Genomic DNA, 21,138 nt, shown 5'->3' on the forward strand with positions numbered 1-21,138 from the left:
AAAAAAGAAATAAAGGCTAGAAAGACATAATAGTATTGCTTTATCTTTTAACAGCTAATCTTTTCCAGTGTAAACTAATAGACATATTATGGACAAATATTTCCCTTAAAAGCAGAGATCTAGATTCAGTAGGACCAAGATTAGTGACAATACGCGTAAGGTCCATTTCTAGCCATCATTTTATATCCAAAACTGTGAAGCAGCCTGAATAACCTCCATATCCCTGTTTATAAAAGGGATTGTTCACAAAAGCTCCATTTTGCTTCCAATTAAATGGCAAATTTATCATACATACAGACAGCAAGAAGGCTGCTCAAGCTTGCAAGCACCCATCTTTCCCTCTGCTTCTTTACCAACAATGGTTGGATTACTCCTTGACTACAGCCAATTAAATTTTCTAAAATAACCAGAGGGTATTCCCAATAGCCCATGAACTATACCACTTGTTCTTCTGCAGTATAGCTTTGTCACCTTTGGTGACTATAGAATTAAAAAAAAAATAGTTTAAAAGTTTAAACAACCTAATTTTCTTATCAATAATTACATGGCAGTGATGATTTATCCTGCATTCATTTATTTAACAATGATTTTTGAAGTTCAAGCCCTCTTACCTTAAGAATATTACCCTAATTCAAAACCACCACCAAAGGAGAATTTGTTACAAATACTACTAATTTACTAACTGTATCCAACCTGCTGATGATTGCAATGTTTGGTGCAAGCTGTGTGGCAACTGAAGCGTGAATAGAGGTGAATGAACACTATTTCTGAAGAAGTCTTCTGTGGCTTTAGATTGCAAAACCTTTGTTTCCCAGAGCTGCAGAAAGAAACAAAATGTTTGCTTTTTAAAAAAAATAGGATATTTACTGCTATTCTTTTAACTTTTAAATTGTCAACTGATATCTCAATCAATGGGTGTTAAATGCTAATTAAGAGGTCTAAATTATAGTTTAGCCATTTTTTAAGCTGAAAAAACAAAAGACAGAAACTTTTACTGTCTACAAACCTGCTTCAAGTCTTTTAAGACTTGTTCTTCTACACCTTCTTCAGCAAAGAGATCCCTCACTCCTTCAATCACATCTTCAATTACAGATCTGTAAAGTTTAGCCTACATAAAAGCAATTGTTAAAAGTTTTACATTCAAGTTTGAGTGTGCCCAGCCTAGAAAACATGAAATGTACACTTTCTAATTTTATATCTAAAGAAAAGCCATCGCAAGGATGTTCACTAAATGCATCCTATTCCCAGTATAGTCTTAGCTTTTCATAAATTGTGTTAATTTCAGATCCATAGTCTCAATCTATCTACAAGGCTGAATCACAATGAGTATGTAGGTTGCTCAGTCAAATCTGACTCTTTGTGACCCCAGGGACTATAGTCTGCCAGGTTCATCTGTACAAGGGATATTTCAGACAGGAATACTGGAGTGGGCTACCACTTTCCTCCTCCAGGGGATCCTCCCAACCCAGGTCTGATTAAACTGGCATCTCCTGTGTCTCCTGCATTTCAGGAGATTCTTCACCTGCTGAGCCATCAGGGAAGCCCTGAATCACAATATTACAAGAAAATATGAGATAAAAATCTCGTCAAGACGTATGCTTATTTTCATGTTCCCTGACTTCTGTGTCAGTATTTAACCTCCCCAGTCCTTTTTGAACGAAAATTAATTTAAGGCAGGTGGAAATGAACCTTTGGTTTTCAGTTTACTCTTTCCTCAAACAGACCAAAGAGCTTTTTTAGAGTTTATTATTTCCACAAATGTAAATAAATTCCAACTCATAAGTTTGGGGCAAGCATTTACAATAGTCACCAAAATGCTTCCCACTTCCAAAACACACATAATCCAAAAGATATCCTGAACCATAGTCAAGTAAACTGCAACAAAAAGGATTTCCTAAGAGAAACTAAGGACAGAAACTAAGAAACTAAATGAACCTTACCCTTCCATAGTCTGCAGAGAGTAAATAACATCCTAAAAGCAGATTTTTACCAGATTAAAAATTGGTCAGTATCAATAGAAAAATAGCCCTGTGAAATAAACTCAGTCCTTCAAATCTATGTAAATTGTGCTTCACTTCCACCATAGTCCTGGCAATCCAGTGGTTAAGACTTAATGCTTTCACTACTGGGGGCACGAGTTCAATCCCTGGTCAAGGAACAAAGATTCACTACAAGTCATACAGCGTGGCCAAAAAATAAAATAAAATATAAAAATAAATAAAAATTTAAAATTACTCAATGCAAAAAAAAGAGCCATGATAAGTATACTAACAATACTGACCTGACCTAGTGGACTGATAAGAAATGACAAAATAGGAATGTAGTTGAATTGCTCTTATTTCAGCAATTAACAGGTCAAACTGAAAATTCTGTTATTCAAGGACTGCTTTTTGATACTACTCAGTAAATAAATACGTTCATGCCAAGAGTAGTTAGGTTTTAAACTTATCCTTCTGAAGACCAAGGGTAAGCCTACAAATAAGCCAATCAGTACTATTTTAAGTAATAAGTTATTCACAAGTATAAACAGTAAGATTAGGTGCTCTAGATTAGCTGCTTCTTCTAAAACGGTTTACCCTGATAAAGGAGTGCTAAATTGAGGCTTCAGTGTTGGTCTCAGCTAGTGTGATCACATTTAAAATTAGAGGGAAAAACTCTTTTAGGAATAAAAACATCTTTTAAGATCTACCCTCAGAGTGTTAACAGCAGCCATCAAAAATGACCCATTACAGCACAAAATCTCAAAAGTAAAGCAGGAACTGAATGTACTTTCTCTTCTAGGACTACAGTTAGACTTTATATTTACCTTCATTATAATCAAATGGTGCACATGGTAAACTCAAGTATAATTATTTTACATATCTTAAAACACACTAAAATCAGACAATGGATACACATTAAGATAATAACTTTTCTCTAGACATGAACCCTTTTATGCTGTGTATGTATAGGTGGAACCCATAAAATACCACAGATCTGGACAAGCTACATTGCCTTTTACCAAATGTAACATGACTCCTTGACTTATCTTTAATTCAAGTTTTTAAGACTGATAGAAGGTCTCACAAGGCCATTTAGCCTATCACTTCTCATGTGAGGTTTAGGTACTCCTTAAGGGTAGGAGAGCAAATGTCTCTGTTTATCAATTTCAATTGTACACTTAAACATTAAGATATTTCTTAATCTTAAGGATTTCTTAATCTTAAGGATTTCTTAATCTTAAGGATTAAGATAATCTTAATCCTTAAGATTAAGGATGGGAAAGTGGAAGGGTGAGGGAGACCTGTAAAAATATGTGGTGGGGTAACAAAGTATCACATTACCTGTTATATCTGGTAAATAATACAGCTTAGAATCAACAGTGGCCATACTAAAATTAAGGACTACAATTAAAAGGACAACTGAATTTAGTAATTCTAAACACGTAGGAAACTGGAAGGGCTAAGGTGCATTCCACCTCTAACCACCAGCTCACATCCGTATTCTAGAGGACCTCAGTTTGGATGAGAAGCGAGAAGAAGAAAAGGGACATCTGCTCTTCTGATGGGAGCCAGATCCAACTTCCAGGTGAGCTACCGGTTCTAATCCGTTTCCTCCAACACGGAGGCGAACAGCCGAAGCCCCTACGGAAGAGGGCCTCTGAATGTCTGTGAAGGGCCAGGAGGGAAAAAAGTGGTGTGCGGAGGTCAGCTGCCATGACCCCAGGGTCACACTCCCTCCTCACGGGGCGCAGGCCAAGAGGCCCGGCTGCCGATCCTCACTTACCACCCGGTTGACGCAATCCATGACACCGGCTCCGGCGCCTTGCGGCTTGCGCCTGCGCAGCACGCGGCGCACCCCCGAGGACGGCCGGCTGTGGGCTGAGAACGTGGGTGCACGTCGTCCGGGCAACTACGTCAGAACGCTGCGGGCGGGGCAGGGGGGGAGAGAAGGTTAATAACTGGATCGCGGTTAACTGGAGATTCGTGCTGAGTCAGGGCAGAGGTGGGTCTGCAGGAGCAAGAAAACCAGCTAAAGTGTGATGGTTAATTGCGGTGTAACCAGCTTTGGGCTATTCACATGACCCTTAAAGAGCCTTTATTTTCTCAAGTTGTAAAATAAAGGCTACGAAAATAGGGGATGAGCAATGCAGTGGTAGATCTCAGTTCACTTTACCTTTGAAAAGAGAGGAATTAGAGGTGTCTGTCCTCTCCTTCTAATTTTCATTCCACTCCTTAGGCCCCAGTCACAGCTAAACTCCAGTATGTATCAAGAACCTAACTCTTCTAAGATGGGTTCTCAAAGTGTGGGACAGCAGCAACTGCTTCATCTGGGAAGCTGTTAAAAATGCAAATTATTGGGTCCCACCCCAGACCTTACTGGGCTCCCCTGGTAGCTCAGCTGGTAAAGAATCCACCTGCAACGCAGGAGAGCCCGGTTCGATTCCTGGGTCGGGAAGATCCCCTGGAGAAGAGTTAGGTTGCTGCTGCTGCTAGGTCGCTTCAGTCGTGTCTGACTCTGTGCGACCCCACAGACGGCAGCCCACCAGGCTCTGCCGTCCCTGGGATCCTCCAGGCAAGAACACTGGAGTGGGTTGCCATTTCCTTCTCCAATGCATGAAAGTGAAAAGTAAAAGTGAGGTCGCTCAGTCGTGTCCGACTCTTCGGAACCCCATGGACTGCAGCCCACCAGGCTCCTCCATCCATGGGATTTTCCAGGCAAGAGTACTGGGGTGGGGTGCCATTGCCTTCTCCCGGAGTTAGGCTACCACTCCAGTATTCTTGGGCTTTCCTGGTGGCTCAGACAGTAAAGAATCCGCCTGCGATGCGGGAGACCTGGATTCAATCCCTGGGTTGGGAAGATCACCTGGAGAAGGGCGTGGCAACCCACTCCTGTATTCTTGCCTGGAGAATCCCCATGGACAGAGGAGGCTGGCGGGCCACAGTCCATGGGGTCACAAAGATTGGACATGACTGAGCGACTGAGCACAGCACAGCCGGACTTCCTGAATCTGAAACTCCGGAGGTGAGGACCTAGCCTTCTATAACTAACATTCTCTCCAGGTGATTCTGGTGGGCACTTAAATGAGACTTGGTGTCCCAGAACTAGGATTCTCAACTTTGTCTGTACACTGAAATCACCTGCAGAGATTATTAAAGGTTTGGCACCTGGGTCTCTCCCCGAGAGAATCTGATTCTATCTTATGCAGCCAAGGTGAAGAACCACTGCTAAAATAAAGTCAGCATCCCAATACCACCCAGGCTCCTTTTCCTCCTCAGGCAGAAATCTTCACCTATAATTCCGTCCTCCCCTTGAAGGGTAAAGCATCCAGGGGCACAGCTTGCCTGGGGCTGAGGACAGGTGTAAGCACAGATAACCTGGGGGGTTAGGTAAGGGAAGAAGTCATCTATTGCCAATACTCTGCCTTTCAAAGAAGCCTTTCTATCCTATCAGATAGGTCCTGAGCTCACCAGAAGACTTAAGTTAGTTAATGATTAAAATCCTATCAGATTTAAAATTGAGTATTTGTGCATGTAAATTCAGTAGAGCTACTTATGCCCAACCATTCTGTATTTGCTTTGCCTGGGTCAGGTACCTTATGGTTGATGAGTTTCAAGAAGCTGATTTATATAAAGCTCTTTAGAAGATTTTCCTATATTGAAAACTATCTGAAATTTCTTTTTCAAAAAGTCAAGAATTTTATATAATAATTTTTAATGATTGTATCACTACCTGCCAATTTACCACCAGAATAATTCAGTGACATCTTACACCTAAAATAGAAAAGCTAGAAGCAGTTATTGATTCCTGCTGATATCAAAATATCCAATTAACTTATTCAACCTGGGAAATAAGCTGAAAGGTCTCTTGTTTATCATCTTTTTCATAGTGAAATTTTAAAACTTGATTCCTAAATGCATAGAATTGGTAATCACTTAACTTACTGTGATGGCATACTATCTTATATTGGGGCTTCCCTGATGGCTCAGCAGGTAAAGAATCTGCCTACCATGCAAGAAACTTTATTATATGTTCTATCCTTCTCAGATTAACATACATACTTTTGAAATTAAATGTGGACCTTGGTACTCATCAGTTCAGTTCAGTTTAGTTGCTCAGTCCTGTCTGACTCTTTGTGACCCCATGGACTGCAGCACACCAGGCCTCCCTGTCCATCACCAACTCCCAGAGTTTAACCAAACTCATGCCCATTGAGTTGGTGATGCCATCCAACCATCTCATCCTCTGTTGTCCCCTTCTCCTCCTGCCTTCAATCTTTCCCAGCATCAGGGTCTTTTCAAATGAGTCAGCTCTTCCCATCAGGTGGCCAAAGTATTGGAGTTTGAGTTTCAGCATCAGTCCTGCCAATGAACACCCAGGACTGATCTCCTTTAGGATGGACTGGTTGGATCTCCTTGCAGTTCAAGGGACTCTCAAGAGTCTTCTTCAACACCACAGTTCAAAAGCATCAATTCTTCGGCGCTCAGCTTTCTTTATAGTCCAACTCTCACATCCATACATGACCACTGGAAAAACCATAGCCTTGACTAGACATACCTTTGTTGGCAAAGTAATGTCTCTGCTTTTTAATATGCTATCTAGATTGGTCATAACTTTCCTTCCAAGGACTAAGCATTTATTAATTTCATGACTGCAGTCACCATCTGCACTGATTTTGGAGCCCAGAAAAATAAAGTCAGCCACTGTTTCCACTGTTTCCCCATCTATTTGCCATGAACTGATGGGACCAGATGCCATGATCTCAGTTTTCTGAATGTTGAGCTTTAAGCCAACTTTTCCCACTCTCTTTCACTTTCATCAAGAGGCTCTTTAGTTCCTCTTCACGTTCTGCCATAAGGGTAGTGTCATCTGCATATCTGAGGTTATTGATATTTCTCCCAGAAATCTTGATTCCAGCTTGTGCTTCCTCCAGCCCAGCGTTTCTCATGATGTACTCTGCATATAAGTTAAATAAGCAGGGTGACAATATGTAGCCTTGACATACTCCTTTACCTGTTTGGAACTGGTCTGTTGTTCCATGTCCAGTTCTAACTGTTGCTTCTTGACTTGAATACAGATTTCTCAGGAGGCAGGTCAGGTGTTCTGGTATTCCCATCTCTTTCAGAATTTTCCACAGTTTATTGTGATCCTCACAGTCAAAGGCTTTGGCATAGTCAATAAAGCAGAAATAGATGTTTTTCTGGAACTCTTGCTTTTTCAATGATCCAGCAGATGTTGGCAATTTGATCTCTGGTTCCTCTGCCTTTTCTAAAACCAGCTTGAACATCTGGAAGTTCATGGTTCACGTATTGCTGAAGCCTGGCTTGGAGGATTTTGAGCATTATTTTGCTAGCATGTGAGATGAGTGCAATTGTGCAGTAGTTTGAGCATTCTTTAGCATTGCCTTTCTTTGGGATTGGAATGAATACTGACATTTTCCAGTCCTGTGGCCACTGCTGAATGTTCCAAATTTGCTGGCAAATTGAGTGCAGCACTTTCACAGCATCATCTTTTAGGATTTGAAATAGCTCAACTGGAATTCCATCACATCCACTAGCTTTGTTCATAGTGATGCTTCCTAAGGCCCACTTGACTTCCCATTCCCGGATGTCTGGCTCTAGGTTGGTGATCTCACCACTGTGGTTATCTGAGTCATGAAGATCTTTTTTGTACAGTTCTTCTGTGTATTCTTGCCACTTCTTAATATCTTCTGCTTTTGTTAGGTCCATAGAGTTTCTGTCCTTTATCAAGCCCATCTTTGCATGAAATATTCCCTGGGTATTTCTAATTTTCTTGAAGAGATCTCTAGTCTTTTCCATTCTATTGTTTTCTTCTCTTTTTTGCATTGATAGTTGAGGAAGGCTTTCTTATTTCTCCTTGCTATTCTTTGGAACTCTGCATTCAAATGGGTATATCTATCCTTTTCTCCTTTGCTTTTTGCTTCTGATCTTTTCACATCTATTTATAAAGCCTCTTCAGACAACCATTTTGCCTTTTTGTATTTCTTTTTCTTGGGGATGGTCTTGATCCCCATCTCCTGTACAATGTCATGAACCTCCATCCATAGTTCATCAGGCACTCTGTCTATCAGATATAGTCCCTTAAATCTATTTGTCACTTCCACTGTATAATCGTAAGGTATTTGATTTAGGTCATACCTGAATGATCTAGTGATTTTCCCTACTTTTTTCAATTTAAGTCTGAATTTGGCAATAAGGAGTTCATGCTCGGAGCCACAGTCTTGTTCCTGGTCTTGTTTTTGCTGACTGTATAGAGCTTCTCTATCTTTGGCTGCAAAGAATATAATCAGTCTGATTTTGGTATTGACCATCTGGTGATGTCCATGTGTAGAGTCTTCTCTTGTGTTGTTGGAAGTGGGTATTTGCTATGACCAGTGCATTCTCTTGGCAAAACTCTATTAGCCTTTGCCCTGCTTCATTCTGTACTTCAGGGCCAAATTTGCCTGTTACTCCAGGTGTTTCTTGACTTCCAACTTTTGCATTCCAGTCCCCTATAATGAAAAGGACATCTTTTTTGGGTGTTAGTTCTAAAAGATCTTGTAGGTCTTCATAGAACCATTCAACTTTAGCCTCTCATAAAAAGTGACTAAGTTGAACTGTTATTTCTTAGTATATTTATTTAGTGGACTCAGGTTGCAGAGAGGTTATGTAACTTTAGCAGAGCGATGTCAGTAACTTTCCATTTGCCCCTGAGGGTCTGTTTGCATGGTCACTAATAGACTGAGACGTAGTTTCTTCCCAACAGTTGACAATGGCTTTTAAAGAAGGTATACTTTAACATGGAAATTTATATTACCATATGTAAAACAGATAGCCAACGGGAATTTGCTGTATGGCTCAGGAAACTCAAACAGGTGCTCTGTATCAATCTAGAGGGGTGGGATGGGGTTGGAAATAGGAGGAGGTTCAAAGGGGAGGGGATATATGTATACCTATGGCTGATTCATGTAGAGGTTTGACAGAAAACAACAAAATGCTGTAGAGCAATTATCCTTCAATAAAAAAATAAATTAAAAAAAAAGAAAGAAAAGAAAAAAACTAATAAAGGAGGTATACTCTAACCTACATTCCAGGTGAATCCAGGCTGCAAATCTGCTCTGAACCTGTGATAGCCAGCTCCAAGACGGCCCCCAAAGATCCTTGCTTCCTGGTATTCACGACCTTGTGTTTGCCCCTCCCACACTGTACCATGGTTCATCTGGGTGACCCAGAGAATAAAGCAGAAATAATGATGTATCACTTCTAAGATTATGTTATAAGTGACTATGGCTTCCATCTTTGGATTCCTTCAGATGACTCACTTGGGAGAAGACAGCTGTCATGTTGTGAAGACAGTCAAACACTCAACCTATGGAGAGGTCCATGCATAAGGAACCAAAACTCCAGCCCACAGCCAGCAAGGATCAGAAGCCTGTAAGCTTGGAAGTTGATCCCTCCCCATATGGGCTGTCAGATGACTGCCGCCCTGACTGACAGCCTGGTGCATCTGTTTGAGGGACTCTGAACCAGAAACACCCTCTAGGCACCTCCCAGATTCCCAATCCTCAGTGTGCGAGATAATAAATATTTGTCATTTAAGCAGTTAATTTGGGGGATAATTTGTTACACAAAATGGGATAACTAATAGAGGCCCATTCTCTGATTGAACTGTGACTAGTGAAGACTTGGTTTTTTCTCATTGTAATCTCAGCATTTAAAGTTTCTTGAATATCCTCATCAGTCACAAGAGCATTTGAAAAGTATCTAAAGGAATCTGTACAGGCTGATATTTGATAGTGTTGACCCCAGGTTATCATCAAACAAGCAGACTGTTGCAGTCATGTAATGATCACATTTCTTTTGTCAATTTTTCAAACTCAGAAGGGAAGTGTGGTGCATACACAAAACACTTTTGATGCTAAAATTGAAATTTCAAGATCCCAAAGTCTCAGTGAGGCAATTTTACAGTGACTCTTTTTTATGTTAGTAAATAGAGAATAAAAAAGGAATGCTGAGCTTTGGTCCTTCTTTGAGTATGTAGTTCTTTGAAATTACACCTGTGGCAAAGCATAAAGCTCCTCCCCAATTGCCCATCACAGTTCAAAGCATCAGATTTTCATTTCCTCCTGCTTTGTTTAGAAGCTATAATATCTATTTAATATATCATTTGTAATCAACGCTGGTTTTACAACATTTAAGCAAATCTTAATAATCAGATTAATTTCTCTGCCTTCTGTATGTTCTTATTACTTTTGCCTGGAGGTTTCAGTGATATTATTACAAAAGTAAAGAAACAATTTCTCTTTGCTTATTGTGAGAAAAGGCCATATCTATGAAGTCCTTTCTCTGAATAAGAATGTTTTTTTAAATGTATTTTAGAGACAGCCCATTATCTTTTACATATTAAATTTTACAGTCAAACACAGGGCATTTCAGTAACTCTAGACTCTAAATAATATATTTATCAGTAATGAAAAATACAAGTTAGTCTATGAGCATATGGCTTAAGGCAGCAAATATTCATAATTGGTTTCTGAACATTTTTTACGCAATGCACTAAACCCAGCAGCATTGTGTTTCTCTACTTCTGTTTCATCCTTCACATCATTCAGGAAATGAAAATTCAGATAATCACTGCCTTACCTTGTAACTTTGCGATGTTTGCAATGTTAGTAGTTCTGATTTATTTATACTTTGCACTTTTATAACATTTTCCATTTTCTAATACAACTCTAAAATCAACTTACATTATTGGAACATCAGATACAATTCCACTATGCAGAATCCCTCCCCCGGCCTCAACAGGAATTGAGCTAAAGTGACCATGTGACACAGTGCTGTGGCCAACTGGTGACTTTATCTCATGGTGGAACACGGTTCATGATCACATTACAACCTATTTTTAAGTGTTTATCTCATTTACTTAGCACAGCAGTATAGTGTTACAGTTAAGCACAAAGACTGGAGCCAGACTGCGTGGGGTCAAATCCCAGCTTTGCCCATGGATAGCATATAAACTGTGGTGCTTACATTTGAACTGTGATGTTGGAGAAGACTCTTGAGAGTCCCTTGAACTGCAAGGAGATCCAACCAGTCCATCCTAAAGGAAATCAGTCCTGAATATTCATTGGAAGGACTGATGCTGAAGCTGAAACTCCAATACTGTGGCCACCACTGATGGGAAGATTGGACTCATTGGAAAAGACCCAGATGCTAGGAAAGACTGAGGTGGGAGGAGAAGGGGATGACAGAAGATGAGATGGTTGAATGGCATCACTGATGCGATGGACATGAGTTTGCGTAAGCTCTGGGAGTTGGTGATGAACAGGGAAGCCTGGCATGCTGCAGTCCATGGGGTCACAAAAAGTCGGACACGACTGAGCAACTGAACTGAACTGAACTGAACTGAGCATGTAAACTTGTGCAAATTTCTTTGCTTCCCTGGTGGCTCAGACAGTAAAGAATCTGCCTGCAATGCTGGAGATGTGGGTTCGATCCCTGGTTCAGGAAGATCCCCTGGAGAAGGGAATGGCTACCCACTCCAGTATTCTTGCCTGGAGAATTCCATGGACAGAGGAGCCTGGTGGGTTAGTCCATGGGGTCACATAAGACTGAGTGGCTAACACATTAATATTGAAGAGATGTACACATTGTGTACATATGAAAATTAGTGACTATAATTAACTCATGGAAAGTGTGAATGATGTCTTCAAACACAATTTTCCCTGTGGCTACTTTTCAACATTCTCATCAGGGTCTTGATAAGAATTCGGTAATTTCCCAAGTTAACAAATGATTCCATTTTCATTACTTTAATCACAACATGTATAATCAAATATGAACATGAAATATTAGCAAGAATAATGTCTGTCTCCAGTGAATTTTCCAACCTAAATTTCTACTTAGAGGAGACAGAGGTAAAGACTAATACATTGAACTTAAGGCTGTGACCTGGAAAGAACCAACCAGCTTTGTTCCCACAATAATTGTACTTATCTTCTTTCCTAATTGGTCTCATTTTGTAAGGTGTAATGGTAGGATCTTGAATATTCTGTGTTATCATAGGTGCTTCAAATATCAGGAGAGGCAGGGACAGCATGAAGTAGACACACTCCTGCTCATTCCTTCTACTGCGCTGTGCTGTGTTTAGCCACTCAGCTGTGTCTGGCTCTTTGTGACCCCATGGACTGTAGCCTTCGAGGCTCCTCCGTCCATGGGGATTCTCCAGGCAAGAATACTTACTAGAGTGGGTTGCCATGACCTCCTCCAGGGGATCTTCCCAACCCAGGGATTGAACCAGGTCTTCTGCATTGCAGGCAGATTCTTTGCCAGCTGAGCCACCAGGGAAGCCCAAGAATACTACTAAGTACAGCTTTAAAAAAAAAAACTCTGGACATTACACATAAAAGATGGAGAGAAGAGCACAGACCAGTTAGGGACCTCACACCCCAAAGAATGCACAGCGATAAATTTCCTTGGTTTTTTTTTTTTTTTTACCTTGCCTACAACTGACTGGGTACTGCTGAAGCTGGCAATCCAGAAACATCAAAGGTCACAGACAAAAAGAATAGAAATCTTTTTTCTCCAGCCAAGGGCCAGAAAATGGGCAGCAAGACAGAAAACTCTTATTAGACAAAAACTGCTCTACTTCAAACACCACAGAAAAAAACTGGCCCCAATTCACCCCTGTCAGCAAAGGCAGAGTAGAGTTTAGACTTCCACTCTTGCCCAGCCACAGTGAGATGCAGACCTCCCCACGATGTCACTGGAGGCCGTGTGGGTTGCCTGGACTTGTCTCCCTACCCAACTCTAAGGAGTCATCCCCACTAATGACTAAGGTGGTGTCAAAGAAAACCAAGACTTTCATTCCTGCTAGGTGATAATGAAATCTCCCCCTGAAGTGTCAGTGGAAGCCACAGAAGAAGGAGTTATAAGATTCCCCTCCCTGTGTCAACCAGCGTGTTGTGGTTGCCAGCAGAATGTCAGTGGAAGCCAAGTGGGGAGCCTGAACGCCCACTCTATCCAGCAGTCGCTAGGAGACCCTCCTCCCCTAGGCTGGCAGCGAGACTGAGCCAGAAGCAGGACCCTTCACTTCCACCTGCAACAGCAAGTGGGCACTCTCACCTTCCCCCACTGGCCCTGTGTCAGAGGAGAGCTGCTAAGACAGAAGATTTAAATGAGATCCAGAGTCTCATAATGACCAAAACGTCCAGGATATAACTGAAAATCAGTTGTCATACCAATAACCAGGAAAATCTCTACTTAAATGAGAAAAGACAATCAACACCAACACAGAGATGACTTAAGATGTTGGAATTATCTGACGAGGACCCTAGAAGCAGCCTTCATAAAACTGCTTTGATGAGCAATTAAGCAAGTAATTTAAAGAGTGATTTAAACAAATGAAAAAGTGGAAAAATCTCAGCAAAAAACAGATGATATAAAGAAGAACCAAATGGGTATTTTATAAATGAAAATACAATGACCAAAATAAAAGATTCAATGGATAGGTTTATTATGGGTTAAAATATGTTCTTCCCAAAAGGTATTTGAAGTCCTAAGTCATCGCACCTCAGAATGCGACTGTATTTGGAAATAAGAGTCATTGCAAATATAATTAGTTAAGATATGCGATCAGACTGGAGTAGATGAGCCCCTAACCCAGTGTGCTGTTGCTATTTAGTTGCTAAGCCGTGTGCAACTCTCTTGTGACCCCATAGACTGTAGCCCGCCAGGATCCTCTGTCCATGGCATTTCCCAGGCAAGAACACTGGAATGGGGTGCCATCTCCTTCTCCAGGGGATCTTCCTGAACCAGGGATTGAACCCACGTCTCCTGCATTGGCAGGCAGTTTCTTTATCACTGAGCCACCAGGGAAGCCCAATCCAATATGACTGATGCAGTTATAAGAAAAGGACAACGATACACAAAGAAGACAGCCATGTGACCACAGGCAGAGATTGGAGTGATGCATCTTAACACCAAGGATTACTGGCAAACACCAGAAGCTAAAAGAAACATGGAAGAAATTCTCCCCAACAAGTTTCAGAGGTGGTATGGCTCTATCAACACACTGATTTCAAACTTCTAGCCAAACTTTAAACTTGGGCCAATAAATTTCTGTTATTTTAACTTTCCCAGGTTACGGTAATTTGTTATGGCAGCCCTGGTAAGTACAGGGCTCAACAGCAGAATGAAGATGAAAAAGGAAAGACTAAATGAACATGAAAAAAGAACAGTAGAAATAACCCAATTTGAATAGTCAATTCAAATGTAAGTGGATTTCTTTTTTTCTTAATTAAAAAAAAGTTTAATAGTACTAAAATACACATAACATGAAATTTACTACCTTAACCTTTTTTAAAAATTTATTTATTTTTAGCTGAAGGATAATTGCTTTATAGTATTGCATTGGTTTCTACCAAATATCAACATGAATCAGCCATAGGTTTACCCATGTCCCCTCCCACTTGAATAGCCCTCCCACCTCCCTCCCCACCCTACCTCTCTAGGTTGTTTTCAGGCCCCAGTTTGAGTTCCCTGAGTCATACAGAAAATTCCCATTGGCTGTCTACTTACATATGGTAATGTATGTTTCCGTGTTGCTCTATCCATACCTCTCACTCTCTCCTTCTTCCCCCACCAGCCATGTCCATAAGTCTGTTCTCAATGTCTGTGTCTCCACTGCTGCTCTGCAAATAGTTCATCAGTACCATCTTTCTAGATTCCATATATATGTGTTAGTATATGATAATTTTTCTCTTTCTAACCTACTTCACTCTGTATAATAGGCTCTAGGTTCATCCACCTCATTAGGACTGACTCAAATGCATTCCTTTTTATGGCTGAGTAACATTCCATTGAATATATGTACCACAGCTTCTTTATCCATTCATCTGATGATGGACATCTAGGTTGCTTCCATGTTCAAGCTATTGTAAATAGAGCTGCAATGAACATTGGGTTCCATATGTCTTTTTCAGTTTTGGTTTCCTCAGGATATATGCTTAGTAGTGGAATTGCTAGGGTATATAGTGGTTTTATTGTTGGTGGATTTCTTAAGAGAAACCACTGAGGCCAGAAGGAAGTGGCCTGAGAGAAAAGTGCTAAAAGAACTGTCAACTCAGAATCCCATCAAAGTGTTGAAAGTGTTAGTCATTCAGTTGTGTCTGACTCTTTGTGACCCCATGGACTGTAGCCCACCAGGCTCCTCTGTCCATGAGGATTTTCCAGGCGAGAATACTTGAGTGGGTTGCCATTCCCTTCTCCAGGGAATCTTCCCAACCCAGGGATGGGACCCACGTGTTCTGCATTTCAGGCAGATTCTTTACTGTCTGACCCACCAAGTATCCCATACCCAGTGGTAATATTCTTTGGGGGCAAAACAAGGAAGATCAAAATATTCTCAGATTAAAGAAAACTAAAACTACTTTTCACCAGCAAAACCACCATAAAGGGATGGTTAAAGGAAGTTATTAACTAGAACAGAAATGATAAGAGGAGGAACATCAGGAAGACAGAAAGAAGAATGAAAAGTAAAAATATGAGTAAATACAGTAGACTCTCCTTTTGAATTTGCTGGTATGTTTGACAGTTGAAGCAAAAATTGTAATATTGCTTCATGTGGTTCTCAAATCCTATCATCAATAGGAGAGGATAAAGGAAAATAAAGTTTCTTCAATTCACTGGAGCTGATAAAAATGTTGAAGATGACAAGTTATACATATATGATACATAGAGTAACCACTAAAAAAAGATACACAAAGAAATATACCCCCAAATGCTATTTTTGTGTGTGTGCTCAGATGTTCATTCGTGAAATAAATCAAAATGAAATTCTTAAAAAAATGTATCAGTAATCAGTGGGAAGGTAGAAAAAAAGAAATAACGAAAAGAGGAAACAAACAAAAAACAAAAAGGTATAAACCAGTGTTGGGAAGAATGTGAAAAAGGTATAAAACAGTACAACAATTTTGGAAAACAGTTTGGCAGTTTCTTGACAAGTTAAATATAAATTCACTATATGACCCAGAAATTCCACTCATACCCAAGAGAAATGAAACATATATTGACACAAATACTTGAACATGAATGTGTATACCAGAGCTATTGATGACAGTCAGAAAAGGGAAAACCCAAAAGTCCACCAAGGGATGAATGGGTAAATAAAATGTGATATAGTCATACAATGGGATACTATTTGACAATAAAAAGAAATAAACTACTGATACATACACGAACCTGGATAATCAGAGCAGATGAACCTTAAAATAGACTAAGTGAAAGAAGCTAGAAACAAAATGCCTATATTGTAAAATTCCATTTATATGAAATATCCAGAAAAGGCAAATATATAAAGACAGAAAATAAGATTAGTGGTTTCCTGGGACTGGGATGAGAACAAAGAGTAACTGAAAATGGGCTTAAGGGATTTTAAGGGGAGATAGAAAGTTCTAAAATAATTGATTGTGGTGATGGTGGTGTAATTCTGTAAATATACCAAAAACCATGGAGCTGTATAATTAAAACAAGTATATTTTATCATATATAAATTAATCCTCAGCAAAACTTTTGAAAGATATTGGGGGGGAGGCTCCTTCTTTAGATTGGCCCTATTTTTTTTAATAGTAAAAAATACAGCTTTTTGAAAATATGCAGAAGAATAAATCCCAATTCAAAGTAGTAAAAGTCTCTCATTTTTTAATGAAATAGGCTACTGTAGACTCACCGCCCCCACTCCCCCATTTCCCTTTCTGATCTCATTTCCTGTTATATTCCTAACTCATTTCATTCTACTCATGTCTCTTGCATCAAGCCATATGTCCACTTCTAGGGTAAGCTTCTCTTCTTTAAGTCCTCTCTTAAATACCACCTTTTCAGTAAAAGCTTCTCTTCTTTAAGTCTTCTCTTAAATATCACTTTTTCAGTAAAAGTATTAGTCATTCAGCCATGTCCGACTCTTTGTGACTCCATGGACTATAGCCTGCCAGGCTCCCCTGTCCATGGAATTCTCCAGGCAAGAATACTGCAGTGGATAGCCATTCCTTTCTCCAGGGGATCTTCCCAACCCAGGGGTCAAACCTGGGTCTCCTGCATTGCAGGCAGATTCTTTACTGTCTTTTCTTAAATGTCACCTTTTCAATGAAGCCCATCCTGAACACCTTCTAAACTAGCAGTTTCTATCCCCACACTCCCATGTCTTCTATCCCTTTTTATTTTTCTTTATTCTGTAGACATTAACTCCTTTAACCACTATATAATTTATTCACTATGTTTAGTGTTTATTGCCATTAGGATATAAACTCCAGGAGAAAAGCAATCTCTCTTTCATTGTCTCTTGTACCTAGAATTGTGCCTGGCTCATACTCAGCCCTCAAAAAGTGCTGAATAAAAGAATGAATTAAACTACATTTAAAACTGAAGGCTGGGGCCTTCCCTGGTGAGGACCTATATTTTTACATTGTGTGTTAATAAAATACACATAAAATTTGTCATTGTTAACTTAGCACATTAAGTGTGCAGTTCAGTGGCATTAAGTACATTCACATTGTTGAGCAACCATCACCACCCTCCATCTCCATAACTGTTTTCATCTTGTCAAAGTGAAACTCTTTACCCTTAAAATAATAACTCCTCATTTTAATTTAAGGTTATATCTTACCCTTATATGGACAGGTCAAAGAAATTAAGTATCTGGTCTTGTTTCCAGTGCAGGAAAATACCTTCTCCAGCTATAGAATGGTTCCAAAATACTTCAAACAAAAGACAGATACTCTCATTTCATAACCAGAAATAAAAATTACCTTATCAGATATTCTGTATTAAATGAGAAAACCACTGAATGAGAAAACCACAGCACACAGTAGGCACTAGAAGTCTAAAGGTTCTTCTTCACTTTCAGCAGCTTTCCAAATTTACATCAAATTTTAAAATAAACATTTTAATCTTTCCAACCCCTTGAAGATATGTGTGTTTATTAAGAAAAAGTATATTTGTATTTACAAGTGTGATAGATTTTTAATTTCTTGAGGACTGAAGCTGTGTATTATTCATCCTTATATGCCTCCTGAGTTCCTAACATAGTACCTCCAATATGAAAAGCGTTTATTAAATGTTACTGATTTAATTTTATTGTTATACTACTATAAAATGGGATTTCTAGCCTGTTTGTAGGAGAAAATTAGGGACTAAAATATATCTATGTTTAAGAGAGGTAGTACATTGATCTGGGGCTTTCCTGGTGGTTCAGTGGTAAAGAATCCACCTGCTAATCCCGAAGACGCAGGTTCCATCCGTGGGTCAGGAAGATACCCTGGAGGAGGGAATGCAAGTCACTCCAATATTCTTGCCTGGAGAATCCCATGGACAGAGGAGCCTAGTGGGATACAGTCCATGGGGTCACAGAGTCGGACACGACTGAAGCAACTATGCATGCATGCAGGCAGTTCATTGATCCAAATTCAACCTATCATTCATTCATTCAAAGTTTAGGTCCTACGCCTTGGCTAAGCTTATGTTCAGCTGACATTGATATCACCATCACCTACCACCACCCCTGTATTTGGGTCTCTTCCCCGAGAATGGGAAATCATGTGGACAGAGCCACACCCCAAAGAAAATCTCAGTTGGGGAAGAGGGAGAAGAGAAACATATAAACTTTTACAATATAATGGGGCTAGTACTAAAAATTATTTATGAGGAGCAACTAACCTGAATGAGAGGAGTCAGGGGAGGTTTCCTAGAGTAGGACACCTAGACTTAGATCTGTGGAATGAATAAGGGACAAAGGAAAGGGGCAAAGAAGGATGTTCCAGCGATAGGGCACTCTACAAGCCAAAGCCTGGGGTACAGAAGGAACATGGTGGGTTTGAGGAAACCAGAGTAGTTCGAATGTTTGGCTGGAGGATAGACAGCAGGGGAAGTCTTGACAAAGCTAAGGTTGGCTGGTAAATAAGGCCAGTTCACATGTTCTCCACTGACTTCAGCGTGGAGGTAGATTGTAAGAAGACCACACAGAGAAGCAGAGAAGCTGTTAGAAGTCTGTGAGAGTAAGGAAGAATGAGCCAGTGTTTGAAAAGCCTGCAGCGGGACCAATGTCCCTGGGAAGGAACAAGATCTAAGTAACCGATATATAGCCTTTCCTGGCACCCAATCATATAAAGCTAAGAGGAAGAGAGAGGGAAGACTCCAAGGGATTTTAGGGGGAAGGGATGGAGCATTTACTATGAGGGAAAAGGCAATAAAAAGAAGGCGATGAATATCATCCAGTTCACAATTTAACCCAAGGCCACTTCTGGCCCCAGTGTGAGTTTAATATAGAATTTGTCCTTTACCACAATGAATACTTAGCAAAGCCTTTGAAAAGTGTTTCAGTGTCTCAGATAATCCACTGGAGAGGCAGGTTCTTGGCATTTAACAATGCCACCATTCAGAGATGCTCTTTCCTTGTCCTTTTCCAGGCACTTGAGGACCTTTGGGAAGAATTCTCTCTGAGCAGTGTGAAAAATATCAAAACAAAACCCTAGAGAAAAGGACAAGTGCTACAACTGGGAGCTATCTCCCACCCCCACGCAGCCACTCACAGGTCTGCAGCATCTGTCTCGGAGATGAGAAGCAGAAAGAGACTAAATCCTACAGCGATCACAATCGGGATTCGCAAATCAGAACATTTAATTCTCTGTTAGGGGCTTCCCTGGTGGCTCAGCTGGTAAAGAATCCACCTGCAATGCAGCAGACCTGGGTTTGATCCCTGGGTTGGGAAGATCCACTCGAGAAGGGAACGGCTACCCACTCCATTATTCTGAACTGTATAGTCCATAGGGTCACAGAGAGTCAGACACGACTGAGTGACATTCACATTCCCTGTTAGAGGGGAATTCCATAGTCTCAGTTCCCAGAACTACAAAGATGTCCCCATTTGGGTCAGTATCATTGATATTCAGTCATTAATACCAGTAAAGTGCAAATAAATTGAAGGACATGACCAAAGTACTCAAGAAAATAAAATTGAAGTCAGTCATAAAAAGGTCCTTAAAGGGAATTCATAGACACCCCACCCTCTGTGGGAAGGGGGAAAGTCTCTGAATCCAATTCCATTTCTGTAAAAGAAACTAAGAAATAATACCTTGGATATACGGGCCTGCCTGCAGCTGCACCCATAAACTCTGCCTTGCTTCCAATTGCAATGGGTGAACTGTTCACACTCTTACCTAAATCAGCCCTCTGCTGGCTGATCTCATCCCCTCTGGTCTACTCAGAGATATGGCCTGAGCAATTTTCTCCCTCTCTTCTTCTGCATCATCAGTTTTCCGTTCACTGCTAGCCTGCAGGGACACATATCCACCATCCGAGGTACACCAAGGATGGGGGAGAGAGTAGTCAGTCCTGGGTGCAGGCAATAATGGCACACACCATGTGGAGAAAATTTAAATACATAAGGAACGAGGAATGCATTTGAGTCAGTTCTAATGAGGCAGATGCACCCAGAGCCTATTATACAGAATGAAGTCAGAAAGAGAAAAGCAAATACAGTATATTAACGCATATATATGGAATCCAGAAAGATGAACCTATTTATAGGGCAACAGTGGAGACACAGGCATAGAGAAGAGACTTGTGGACACAGTGGGGGAAGAAGAGGGTGGGACGAATTGAGAGAGCAGCACTGAAACATATACATTACCACGTGTAAAGTGGATAGTCAGTGGAAATCTGTTGTCTGACACAAAGAGTTCAAACCTGGTGCTCTGTGACAACCAGAGGTGGGATGGGGTGGAGGGGGGAGGAAGGGGCCATATGTATACCTAAGGCTGATTCATGTTGATGTATGGCAGAAACCAATACAATATTGTAAATTAATTATCCTCCAATTAAAAATAAACAATTATAAAAATACACAAGGAAATTGACTAAAAGTCTGCGTTTTTTTTGCAGGGTGGGGCGTCTCGACTGCAGAGGAAGCACAGAGCCCTGCTCACGACTGCCAGGGAATTCCCATAAAAATCTGCTTTCTATTATCACTGTGTGCTGACAATTCTAAGCACTGTCTGAGCTAAAATGCCCCCCTCCCCAACTTTTTTATTGGCATGTGTGTCGCCCAGTCGTGTCCGACTCTTTGTGACCCCACAGACTGTAGCCTGCCAGGCTCCTCTGTCCATGG

The 21,138-nt window shown here is 40.5% G+C and overlaps 1 protein-coding gene across 3 annotated transcripts in view; it reads right to left on the minus strand.

The window, feature by feature from the left end:
* Positions 1-20,624, minus strand: part of GTF2A1L (general transcription factor IIA subunit 1 like) — a 58,230-nt gene extending 37,606 nt beyond the window's left edge. The window contains exons 1-4 of one of the 3 annotated variants that reach the window (XM_065929307.1): positions 20,189-20,624; positions 3,766-3,904; positions 1,007-1,108; positions 694-817 (exon numbers count right to left, since the gene is read on the minus strand). In XM_065929307.1, coding sequence (XP_065785379.1) covers positions 694-817; positions 1,007-1,108; positions 3,766-3,786 — 247 coding nt within the window. In that variant the 5' untranslated portion in view covers positions 3,787-3,904; positions 20,189-20,624. Of the gene's footprint in view, positions 1-693; positions 818-1,006; positions 1,109-3,765; positions 4,412-6,041; positions 6,144-20,188 lie in introns of those variants that run through there. The other 2 variants (XM_065929308.1, XM_065929306.1) reach the window with 2 other exon arrangements.
* Positions 20,625-21,138: the final 514 nt, after the last annotated feature.

The sequence above is a fragment of the Muntiacus reevesi genome, chromosome 3 (assembly GCF_963930625.1).
Source record: "Muntiacus reevesi chromosome 3, mMunRee1.1, whole genome shotgun sequence".
NCBI lineage: Eukaryota > Metazoa > Chordata > Mammalia > Artiodactyla > Cervidae > Muntiacus > Muntiacus reevesi.